This window comes from Protobothrops mucrosquamatus, unplaced genomic scaffold (genome assembly GCF_001527695.2).
Source record: "Protobothrops mucrosquamatus isolate PMUCROS unplaced genomic scaffold, P.Mucros_1.0 scaffold3393, whole genome shotgun sequence".
NCBI classification, from domain to species: Eukaryota; Metazoa; Chordata; class Lepidosauria; order Squamata; family Viperidae; genus Protobothrops; species Protobothrops mucrosquamatus.
In genome coordinates, this window is record NW_015389374.1 from 1 (window position 1) to 12,328 (window position 12,328).

The 12,328-nt window shown below is 35.5% G+C and overlaps 1 protein-coding gene across 1 annotated transcript in view; it reads right to left on the reverse strand.

Annotated features, from left to right (window-relative positions):
• Positions 1–1,293: 1,293 nt before the first annotated feature.
• LOC107297578 (catenin delta-2) overlaps positions 1,294–12,328 on the reverse strand; it is a gene marked incomplete at its 5' end in the record, with an annotated part of 120,721 nt that continues 109,686 nt past the window's right edge. Inside the window, one exon of the mRNA XM_015826939.1 lies at positions 1,294–1,746. Coding sequence (XP_015682425.1) covers positions 1,511–1,746 — 236 coding nt within the window. The remainder of the gene's footprint in view (positions 1,747–12,328) is intronic.

The following is a 12,328-nucleotide window of genomic DNA, read 5'->3' on the forward strand; positions in this document are numbered from 1 at the left end:
GTCCCTCTCCAACTTCCTTAACAATGGCTTAAGATTTTGACTTACAAACATGTATATTCAGAAGGAGAGATTTATTTAGATACCTGGCCCCTGGTCCCAAGCCATTCCATCTTAAAAGGCCCCTCCAACCATTAGGAATAGTCCCGGATATGTCCTGGGACCCAATGATATCCCCGACTGAAGAGTGTCTTAATTGTTACATCTGCCTAAACTAGCAAACATTTAGATGTTAAAAAAAACCCACACTTGTGAATTTCTTACTGCTCAAAACAAGTTTATTGACTTTCCAACAGGATGTTGTAATGTGTTTCCTCTCTCCTAGTACAGTGCCTTTTACTTTTGAGATACATGTTTAGGATATTAAGATATAATGTAAGAAGGAGACTTTAATGGTTACTCTAACATTAGGAATCACGAACAACAAAAAGGCTATTTCCCTGCATGTTAAAAATATGAATGTCAAATATTGTACAATGGGGTGGTTGGAATATTAATACTCAGTATGATACTAAAGGTACAATTCTGGGGAGATGGTTTAAGTGTCTGTGAAAAAACATGAGACTGAAAATCATGGAAGAACTATGAACTGTACCTAAACTAACAACCTCAAGGAAGAAATTTCTAAGATATCCAAGCCTGCCTAAAATAGGAATGGCATTAATTGCATCCACCTACTGAACTGCCACATGTAGGAAGCATGAAGACCAAGATTAGAAAAATGAAAGCATAGAGATGTGTCTCCAACAGAGAAGACTGTTTGGAATTTAGTAGAATCAAATCAATTTTCTGGTATTACAAGTGCTCTCCTTTGAACTCAGAGCAAATTTCATCCTTATAAAGGAAATATAAAATAAAAATGAATAATAGGACAATAACATCTAGCTTTAATCCTTTTTATGTTAACATAAAAACAATTTTGGTTTTGACTGGTGTGAATGTAAGATTCTTTCACATTTTTAGGACCATTACTGATTTGGTTACTGTTTTTACATACAGAGTTATAACATTTTATGCGTTTTTTACATATAGTTATTTTACTTGACTGAAGTGAACAGTTCCCAGTTAAGAAAGGTATACCAACATGTTTGATATATGATCATGCATTTCTACATTACAAATGAATCAATGGTACTGTAAGTTTGACTGTAATACTCTGTTACTTTACATGGAATGACAGAAAAAAATTAATAAATGGATGAGCACATGCATATATGTATATATATATATATGAAGTGAGAAATTTATTGCTCAATGCTCAGTGCCTCATTAATTTGCCCATTCTCCAAATTATTAAACAATCCCATTGCAAATGATCTATTAATGACATGACAAAGTCATGTTCTATGCACCTTCAGCAAATTAACAATCAAGGGAAGAATGCTAGACAACAAGGTAAAGATAAATAGAGCACTTTGTTGGAATTATTGATGCATTTACAATTTCAAAATTTTCCACAGGTGAATTCAGTCACTTTATTTGTAACAGCTAGTTGTCATTTAAAGCAATGTACCTACCCAGGCAAGAAGCAAAACAACCTGCATTTCCACTTACCTGTGCTAGTGCGATATGTGCCTGTATGTGCTGGTTGAAGAGGGTCTCCCTGACTCTGGCTGAGACTCCTCATAGGGGGCTTCTGATACACTCTGTCCTCATAAATAGGATCTATGTGATGCTCTGGAGATTGTAGTGCCCTTAGTTCCGAGCCCAGGTGGCTGTGCTGACTTGTGTATGAAGCCCGGGATCCAGCTGCAAAATAAAGCGATATCAGAAACTTTATGAGAAATAAATAAATAAATAAATAAATAAATAAATAAATAAATAAATAAATAAATAAATAAGAGCACCTATAAAGAGAGATATTCTTAAAATATTCTTCATAGTAAAAATTTATATTAAAAATGTTTGGTAAGTAAAGTAAAGAATTCAAGAAACCAAACCAATTAAAACAATAAACAATTTGGTACTTTCCATACAAGAAGAAAAAAAATAACACAAAAAAGCAGTAATAGTTCAGGGTTATTAGCTTATAGTTAAGCAGACCTAAACTTTCAAGGAAACAAAGCGGTTCAAGAGTGGCTACACATTAAGAGGGTTTTTTTCCTACAGCAGCAGCTTCTCTGTTTTTCATCAATTGCACGTATGCTTAAGAACTTTTTCTTGAAAAGTTAGTTGGGAGAAAGGTTAGCTTTCAGCAGTGCTTTTTTTGTAAAAAAATAAAGGTGACGAATTCACACACGTCATACAACCCACCTTGCCTACCCTACAAGGTTCCATCTAAAAAAGGTGCCGGAACTCCGTTTTGGGCATTCTATGAGAAAAAAAGCCCTGGCTTTCAGCATCATTCATGTGGTAGATTTAACTTTAATCTAGTCTATGGATTTATCTTTCTGTTTTTCAAAAAATGATCAAAAACTGGAAGTGCCACTCAATGTAAAGGATACTGGGAACTGATAAAAAAGAGTTAATCATGATCAGCAAGGACACAGCCCTTTTCATTCTACCGTTTGTTGCACAAATCTGGCTTTTTACATTTAGGCTTATTTTCCCCCTCTCCAAAACAGAATACCTTTATATCAATGAAACCTTCTAGAAGATGAGGGACCAAACATTCAAATGAATATCAAAATTAATGCCTATACCTTAAGTTAAACTCTGAAAGCAAGCTCCCTCCAGTATGTTTTTCCTCTAAGACATCTCCAGTTCTATTTGCATAAAGAATAAAAGAAAGAGAACAAAGGCAATTCTCATTTATTTCTCTTTCATTACATATAGTTTCATTTAATATGGTTCCCCAGCCCTCTGTAGAAGCTTCTCATTTAGCACAGATAGTTGCAAGAGCCGGAACAAAACAAACATTAGGTTCTCTTTCCTCCAGGGGAAGTGCTTTGTGAATGAAATTCCACTTATAGAAAGTCTGGATCCAAGTCATTAAACAATGATGAAATGGAGCTACTGCAGGGACATGGGGCTAGCAGAACAAGTTTAAGAATAGCTTCCCCAGTAGATAAAGAACAGGGAGAAGAGATTTCTGCTGGGGAATGCTTTGATGTAAATGAAATCAGTGGACTTTAACACAACTAATTATATGATCATCTGTTAGCATAATCTAGGAGAAACAATCTTTCATCCATAAAAGAATCACTTTAGGGCAAGGAATTCCACTCCACTCATGATAAAGGGAAAGGCTGTCCTTCAATTTAAGACTTAAGACTTGTGCAGCAAACAGAACTCTTGGCTGTAATCTCTCATCAAGAAAGTTTCCCCAATTTGTTTTAAGTTGCATTTTTGGAGACAGGATCTGTATTCTGTAGTTATAAATAATAAACTTACACAAGAGAGATAAAGAAATACCCTGAGATATAATACAAGGGCAACAGCCCTTCTTGACAGCCTATAGATAAGGATAGGGCAAGCTGCAATTTCTTAAGGGAAAGAAAAATGGTGTGTTTATGCACTTTTGGTGGCTAACAATACTTAGCTATTAAAAAGGAATTAGTAGTAGTATCTAGTAGATCTTTCAGCAGCATTCAACCCCATTGTCTTCTGCATCACCTGCAGATGTTGGGACTTGGGGATATTGTTTTATGGTGGTTCCTTTCTTAACCTAATAGCCATTTCTTCTTGATGTTGAATTCCTTAGAACTCTAAAATGGACTTCCTCAGGATTCATTGTTCTCCCTACATTATTTAACATTCAAATGAAAGTACTGGGGAAGATCATTTGCTACTTCAGGGTGAATTTTTATCAATATACCTATAATATCCAGTCATTCATCCCAACCCTGGCATAAAGCAGAGATGCCACTGAAGTTCTGAATGAAATGAGTATCTAAAACTTATTGGAATTTGAATGGGGGAAAACAAGCTCAGATTAAATCATACAGAGATTCTCCTGAAAGAGTTGGTTTGTGAACAGTACCTGGGAACCAGAGTCAGGGCAGTCTTTGCTCAGCTTGGCTAACATAGTAGTTACAACCGTATCTGGATCAAGATAGTAACTCCTGTCCTGATCATTGCCCAACTAGACTATTACAATGTGTTCTATGTGAATTTGCCTTTGGAGATGATCCAGAAACTGCAATTGATACAAAACTCCTGAATGATCAATTGCATCAAGCAAGAAAATGCTTCCAAATTTCAAGAGTTCGGGAAGAGTAGCTGATCTCTTTTTACTGTTGCTCCTTTCTGTTTTCATCCCTACACCAAACCAACAGGAACTGGTGGTTCATACATGCAAAACAAAAAAGGCAATACAGTCTTCTCTCTTTCTGCCTATATAGCTTTGATACAGCTTTGCACGCTTCCAAAACAGTCCCCAGTAAGCAAATGGAACTTCTGTAAATTTATAAAAAAAAGGAAACAAAAATTAAAGCTGGATACCTGTCATTATTTTAATGCCCATGATTAGGTACTTATTTAAGTTCAATGTAACTTTGGATCAGGACCCAACAATGTAAACCGTGTACCCCACTGGTGCCATAAATCATATTATGAGGCTCAGTAATGGATAAGGTTGAAAGCAGTTGCCTGGCAGAAAGATGCTTCACTAATGTGATTTCAAATTGTATTCTGCAATTTTTATGTACAGTTTTTTAAGGGTAAATTCCATGAAATGTATATTGGACTATGTCAAATGTCATAGACGGTAGTGGATTTATTTTTTCAAGTAGATTAACAGCTTAATAGTGAGGTTCCATAGACTTGTAAGAACCTTTTGTGAAATGAGTGCAGATCCAGGAATGAATCCAACAATTTACTGTGATGTACTTGGGCTAGCCAGTGTGTGGACTGACATAGTAAGATTTCATGAAGAAGAAAAAATTAAGACTATACATGCAAATGATTATACAGGGTGTATCTTATGTTAGAAAGCAATTAAACTATTGAAATTAAGAGGTTAATATTGTTTTTCTTCATGCACAAATATACAATTGTTAAATGCTTCAATGGTATGCACACAAACATGAACTTATACATATGTAAGCATTTAAAAGATTTCTATACATGTATGTGAAAGAACAGATATTTTATATAGCTTATAATATCTTGTTTGTCTTTTCTGATAAAATATATAAATAGTATTTCATTTATTTACTGTCTTTGTAACCTAACTCAATCGGGAAATTCTGGGAACTGTACAATAGAATAAACTCATAAAAACAGCATATAATAATAAAAAATAACCCACCATAAGATGGAAGTCATTAAGCAACGAACTATGTTAAAAGCCTGGTGAGAAAGAGTTGTTTTGACCACATTACAAATCACAACAGAGAAAACTCGCCAAATAATCCATTTCCCCTAAGTCTCACATGAAGGAACTTTTAGTGTGTTCTGTCAAAATGTTAAACAACATAGGAAAGAACATCAAATCCTGTGGCATAAGACACTGGAACAGTTATGGCAGGCATGTCAAACTCGCAATGTCACGTGACGTCGTGCAACATATCGGGCCGGTTTTGCCATTGCTGGCAATAGGGTGGGCGTGGCTTCCATGTGATGTGTCTGGCCCGCGGGCCGCCAGTTTGACACCCCTGAGTTATGGCTTCAAGAGCTATGGTTTCTCATGATAAAAGAAAGGAAACTTTAATTCCTCCTCCCCTCAGGTAGAAATAGAATCACTGAAGCACAGTGTCTCTGACTCCTAACTTTTTTAGATGATTCACCAGGATACCATGACTGATTGCAATGAATGCCACCAAGACATCTACAATGATCAAAAGGATACACTCCCTGTGTCAACTCTGATGAAAGGATTCAGAGCAACCTATGATATTTTTAATTCATGACTAGGCCTGAATCCTGACAGGAAGGGATCTGGGCCATCCATTTCTACCAGATAAGACATGTCTTCTCTCTAGCCAAGCTAGAGAGAACATAAGAAAATGTGATCAATATGGAATAAGAGAAAAAATGTATTGCCACACATTTTAGTCACAGCAAGGCAAACAAAGATTTATGTCTAACAATTACAGTATGTATATTAGAAAATGAGCTAAAATTATGTTGAAATAATCATATTTTCCAGTTATAACGGAATCTTGTACTGAATCAGTTATTTTGAGCAAATAAACTTAACAAGGGTCTAAAGCTATGTACTGTAGTTATATTAACAGAGCCATTTCATTTTAAGATGAAGAATTAATCTCTAGTACACATCTATAATTTCTTGATGTCATTATTTAAGTAGATGACAGAATAATGTCTGCAATATGTTAACACCCTAGGGTGCTAACATCTGAACACACACAGCACTAAACTCAAGTACACAAAAATGTAGTTATATTGTAAAAATGTTAATGTGGCAGATGGCTAACTGAAGCTCTAAAATGCGTCAAGCCATATGGTAAAAACCGATACACACCTTGAATATTATCACCTTTAGCCTCAATCCATCCCAAGCTTGTGGTAATAAAATATTAATCATATGTTGTACAATGCCTTGTTAAAAATACTGTATTACTAATGCCAAAAAAGACAACAAAGAAGAACCTGTTCTGTACATATCACAAATGTTTTCCTACTGCTAAATTAAGGATATATATTTTTGATTTTGAAAATGAATTACTGCTGTGAAACGGCTTGCAAATCAACCCCTCCATTGGCATCATAATTTCTCCAAAGTAGTTAAAGCTGGCACCTGCTACAGAACAGTTTTGCTCGTTCTCTTTCTAGATGTTCCTCAATATGTACACAGGGCTATAAAAAGATTGAACAGCCCTGCCCTACTTGTCAAGAAATAAAGAGAGCTCCTTCTGTTAAGCTTCCGGCGTGCTGAGGCAAAACATATAGGTGAAACTTGCTGACATCCACAACTGTTACGTATATGTACACATATGTTGTTGTTGTTGTTGTTGTGTGTGTGTGTGTGTGTGTATATATATATATATATATATATTTGCTCAGATAATAACATCTCACAATATTTTCTTTTCAATCAGCATTTTAAAATGTTTTTGGTATCCAGAACATCACACAAAATCTTAGAATGTCATGTAGTTAATGCAACAATTGTCTTTAGAATAGAATAGAATAGAATAGAATAGAATAGAATAGAATAGAATAGAATAGAGCTGGAAGGGACCTTGGAGGTCTTCTAGTCCAGCCCCTACTCAAGCAGGTGAACCTATACCATCTCAGACAGGTAAATGTCTGTTCTTAAAAATCTCTAGTGATGGAGTGCCCACCATTTCTGGCGGGTAAGCTGTTCCACTGGTTGATTGTCCTCACTGTCAGGAAGTTTCTCCTTAATTCCAGATTGCTTCTTTCTTTGATCAGTTTCCAACCATAGTCTATAATGCTCCTTGCCTCCCCTTCCCCATGAGCATCTTTTATTTAAGCAAAATATAACTAAAAGTTGTAATAGGACTGCTAGCTCTTGGTTGCAAAAATATGGATGGTCACCACATTGCATCAAAAAGTTTTCTGTATATCTTTCCTGCCATATAATGGTCATCTGTTGTTTTTGGCCCCATATTGGCAATACTAACTTTTAATATAGAAATGAGGCTTACAAGCATATTTCTCAAATATGTCATCTTTTGATGAAAAAAACAGAAGAGCAACCAACGTTGTAGCAAAAAATAAAATAAAATCCAAGTTGCTATTTTAGATAATGCTCCATTGCCTGATTTGCTTAGATATACAAGGTGGAGCTATTGTATTTCACCTGTCAGTGTAACCCATTTATTAACATTCTTTGAAATAAGATGCTATTCTCCCCCCCCTCCACACACACACACACACACACACACACACTTAATTCTGTTAGTTTTAAGGCCTTATAAAGCTTACACATGAAACTTCTTTGATGAACAGGATGGCTCTAAATAATCAAACAATTATTCTGGCTTTTTTACCGTTGCATCTCAGTGCCACAGCTGCAGCTATGAAGGGAGGCAGTGATCCCCACCAGGTGGCTATGTAATAATATCATTTTTATTTTGGTTGTCACTCTAAATTATCAACACTATGTGTGGTTACAATTGCTATAGAATTCTTGATTCATTAATTACTTTCACTGTAACCAAAATGAATATGTCAATAGTTAAGAAAACCTTCCCTATTACTGTTACTAATAAGTAACAGTAGGGGTCCTGAAAATTTTCTGGGGTTTGAGGGTGTGCTGGAATTTGGAGTGCTCTGCTGATGTGAGAAATAAACAACAGCTGGCATTTATTCTCTCCAGGAAACACTCTTCTTTTGGGAATTCAAAAGGAGACCCAATAATCAACAGTGGGAGGAAGGAACTGCTGCTCAATTGTTTAACTTTCTATGCAGTACTTGAAACAACCAGGTAAACAAGTCATATTGAAAGACATTGGAAACGAGGGGGAAGTGGTTAGCACCTCTGCTAAAGTAACTTCTAACAAGATTTTACAATAGTCCTTAGAGCTGTGTTTTCATAGCAGCAAAATGTGAAGACTTTCACCTATTTATCTGTAGGGAAGATTAAAAACAAGCTTTGACTCCAAGAGATTCAAGAGAAGATAGATCCCAGCAGTTTAAAAAAGAGAGGGAAAAAGGTGTTATTGCAGAAATAAACCCCAAACAACACAAATATTATAAATTTCCAAACTGCAAAACGTTTTAAATTTTCAGCAATAATAAATCTTGCTATTTTTTTCAAATCTGCTTTTCTCCACAAATGATAATTCTGTCACCTGATGCTAACGCAACCAAAAACCCTTTAAAGAATAATCACAATGCGCACTGCTCCTAGCTTGAAACGGTTTCTTCTGAATTTTCAGAACACATAAGAATTCCGAACAACTTTTAATGCTTTTATGTTTTGCTATGGAACAAATTTAAGGAAAACTATCACAAAGCCAATAACACATTTTATGTGAGTTTTTTCTTTCTGGCCACTGCCTTTCTAATTTTGCAACTGTTATCGTTGTACTTGGAAGCATGTTTCTGAAACCTCATTACCAAAATATAAGTTAAGGAACAGGTGGTGTGGAATGTGACCAAATTAAAAATATGGTAAGATTCAAAGATACCACTTAAAAAACAAAAAACAGAGCTATATTTAAGTGATAAAAAGAGTCAGCAATTTTCAGCCAGCAAGCAGATCAGTAATTGCTATAAAAACAATAAAGATTAAATAAAAATAAACTCTATATTACTAAACAACAATTTAATGTTTTCATCAAGTTTTTGAAATGATTTCTAGAAAAAAAAAAGCAGGGTTTAAAAAGTAACTATATTAGCCAAAGGACACAGATATGAGCCTGTATAGCAGGGGTGTCAAACTGCCGGCCTGCAGGCCAGACGCATCACCAGGAAACTGCGCCCACCATATTGCTGGCAATGGAGAAAAAACTCGAATATGTTGCGCGACGTCCCATGATGTCACAAGTTTGACATGCCTGCTGTATAGTGTAAATCACCATGTTAGATACAAATTTGAAACTGAATCCAACAGTATGACACCAAGTTTCCAGGCAACAAAATCAGGTGACAGCAACACATATTATTGGGGTTAGGCAATATTAATTCAAGCTTTGAGTTCCCAGTATTTCTTTTTCAAAAAACCAGAAAGACAAGCAGAAAGAAAAGGATGTTCCAGATGTGAGAAAAAAGTGAAAAGCAGAAACAGAAATAAATGTATTTTTGCAATATCTTTTGCATGTTTGCTTTGATTTGGAGCAGTGTCAAAACCAAAAGAGTTCCAATATTTCTACATGCACACACACACACACAAACTCCTTTGGCATTTTAGCAGCCAAAAGAAGCCATCTTCAAATGATCACAAAAGACATTTGTTCTGCAAAGCTGAATCATCTAAAGTCAGTAGTTCTCTTCACAAGTTGTTTATAACCTGTTTCAGTTCTATGAAATTAAAGCAGCTTGCAATTGCTTTAAAAAAATACTGGTGGGTTGCATATTGTACAGATTTGTACTAGACTGACCAGTGATTTTATAAGCAAACCAAACTTAAACATGGCATTATTCATAAAAGATCAGAATATCTATAAGGTTGTAAAGGTTGTGTTAGGAAACACATACATTTCACATTTTCTCAACATTACATTTTTCCCCTCTACAATATGGGTTCCCCACCACCACTTTGTTTCAAGGCGCTTAGAAATGTTACATTTCCAGTAGTGATTCAACTGCAGGTACAAATAATTCATCAGTCAATTGGATTTCTCCATAAGTTATTTAAATGATAAAAAATGTTTATGATTTGAAACTGGTTATGAGCCAATTATCCTTGTATTTTTTAAAAAAACAATTTTATGACTATTAGAATCAGAAAACTCAATCAAGAACTAGACTTTGCATATTTCTCTCAATATCTACATATTGTTACTTAGAAAATTACACATGAAATGAACCAAATTTAGCTAAAGGATTAATATGAACAAGACGGGATTAAAATACACGATCTAATCAATTTGTGGCAGTTAATTAGATCTTTGTTCTCCCAAAAATTATATTTTCTGCCTGTAGCAGCAATTAAATAATATCCAGCTCAAAATGACCACAGCATTACTTTATATCCCTAGTTTATAACTCAGAGAATGCTGCATTATACTCTGCAACAATTGTTTCTGGATATGTACACAGAAAAGTGTCATAATGTTTTCTTATCACAAGAAAGAACTAAATGCATCTTATTAGTAGACTGAATTAAAATTATAAATATTCTCTTGCAGCCATTTTATGAATGGTTATCTGTAAACAGGTAATAATACAATGTATGGTCACAACAACTTTCTGTGACCATCCATTAGATCCCCATTTTTAGATCTTTATCTTCCTATACAAATGAAAAAAGCATATCCAGGTTATAATCGCTCTTTTTTGTGAGAAAAATTCCATGTCATCTATGAAATTCTGAGCCACACTAGACTACATGGCCTCAAGCATGCATACCAGGTCTTTATGAATATTAAGATCTTCTATAGTAAAAGTTCAGCATGAAATCTGAACTCACTCCAGTAAAAAAAAAAAAAAAAGCTTTGACCTGTCCCAAAGGCTGATGCACATATTCAAAACTTGGCACTTTTGGTGGACAAGCCGTTTGGAAAGAACATACTGTTCTTCAAGCCAAGTCTGGGAACAAAATATCCTGGAGCATAAGTACCCAAGCAGACATTGCTTGTTGAGATTTATTTCCCCAATGCTTACTTGTTCTCCTAGGTCTGTGGTGGCGAACCTATGGCACGTGTGCCACAGATGGCACGCAGAGCCCTCTCTGTGGGCACGCGCGCCATCGCCCCAGTCCTAGGCCTTCAGCTGGGTTTTATAAAACCTTTTCGCTTTAGGCCTCCGCCACTATGTGCAAAAAAAAAAGGTTCAATCAATCAATTTCAATTTTCCGCAGGAAAAAAGATCTCGCAAAGTTGGAATTGATTGATTGAACTTTTTAGTCCCACCCAGTCTGCCGTTACCACTGCAGCCACGCCCACCCAATGGGCCACACCCACCCAATGGGCCATGTCCACCCAGCACCCGACAATACATAAGTGGGTTTTGGGTTGCAGTTTGGGCACTCGGTCTCTAAAAGGTTCGCCATCACTGTCCTAGGTATTTGTTATTGTTTTTTGCTTACATATGCCAAATGCCTTCCGGTCCAAAATTAGAATATGAATGAGATTTCCCAGACTGAACCCTGACTGAAAAGGGTTCAGTAATCTGTTTCATCCAGAGCCCTTTGAAACTGACAACTTAGTAGCTCCTGAACAATCTTCCCTAGATTCTACACCCTCCCCCCAAAAGCAAAACAAAAGAAAAACACATCAATTTCATATAAGCTACTGTGCCATGAAGGATACAGAATTAAATCAGAAAGACATCTAAGGGTAAAATTGTTATAGTAAGGCCTGATTTTAATTACTTGCACATAAATTGGAAAAAATAATGTTCTAGCCGTAACAAGAGAATCTGATGTGGCACCAGATCCAATTGTGAGGATTGTTAGTAACTGCAAACATGATTGCGCAAGGCATGGTAAAGCTGTAACAGTCCTTTTGAAAATGGAAATACTATGAAAAATACAAAATGTAACGCACATCAGTTTAACAAATTACCAAAGATCTACTACTAAATTCTCAGCATTTAAAGAACTCCCAAGCTTGTCCCATGACATATTATGAATAAACACTCAATCACAGATATTTTCTGAATGGTTACATTTATTAATATTGTATTATCTTTTGTATAGAAAAAAACATTTTTTCTGTACATCATATAATTTGCTCTAATATAATCATTTTAATAAATGTGTACAATTGAAATGACATATACCAGTGAGATCATATGGATAGAGTGATAATATACCCCCATTTGTATATATAACCCTGCCCCAGAAACGAAT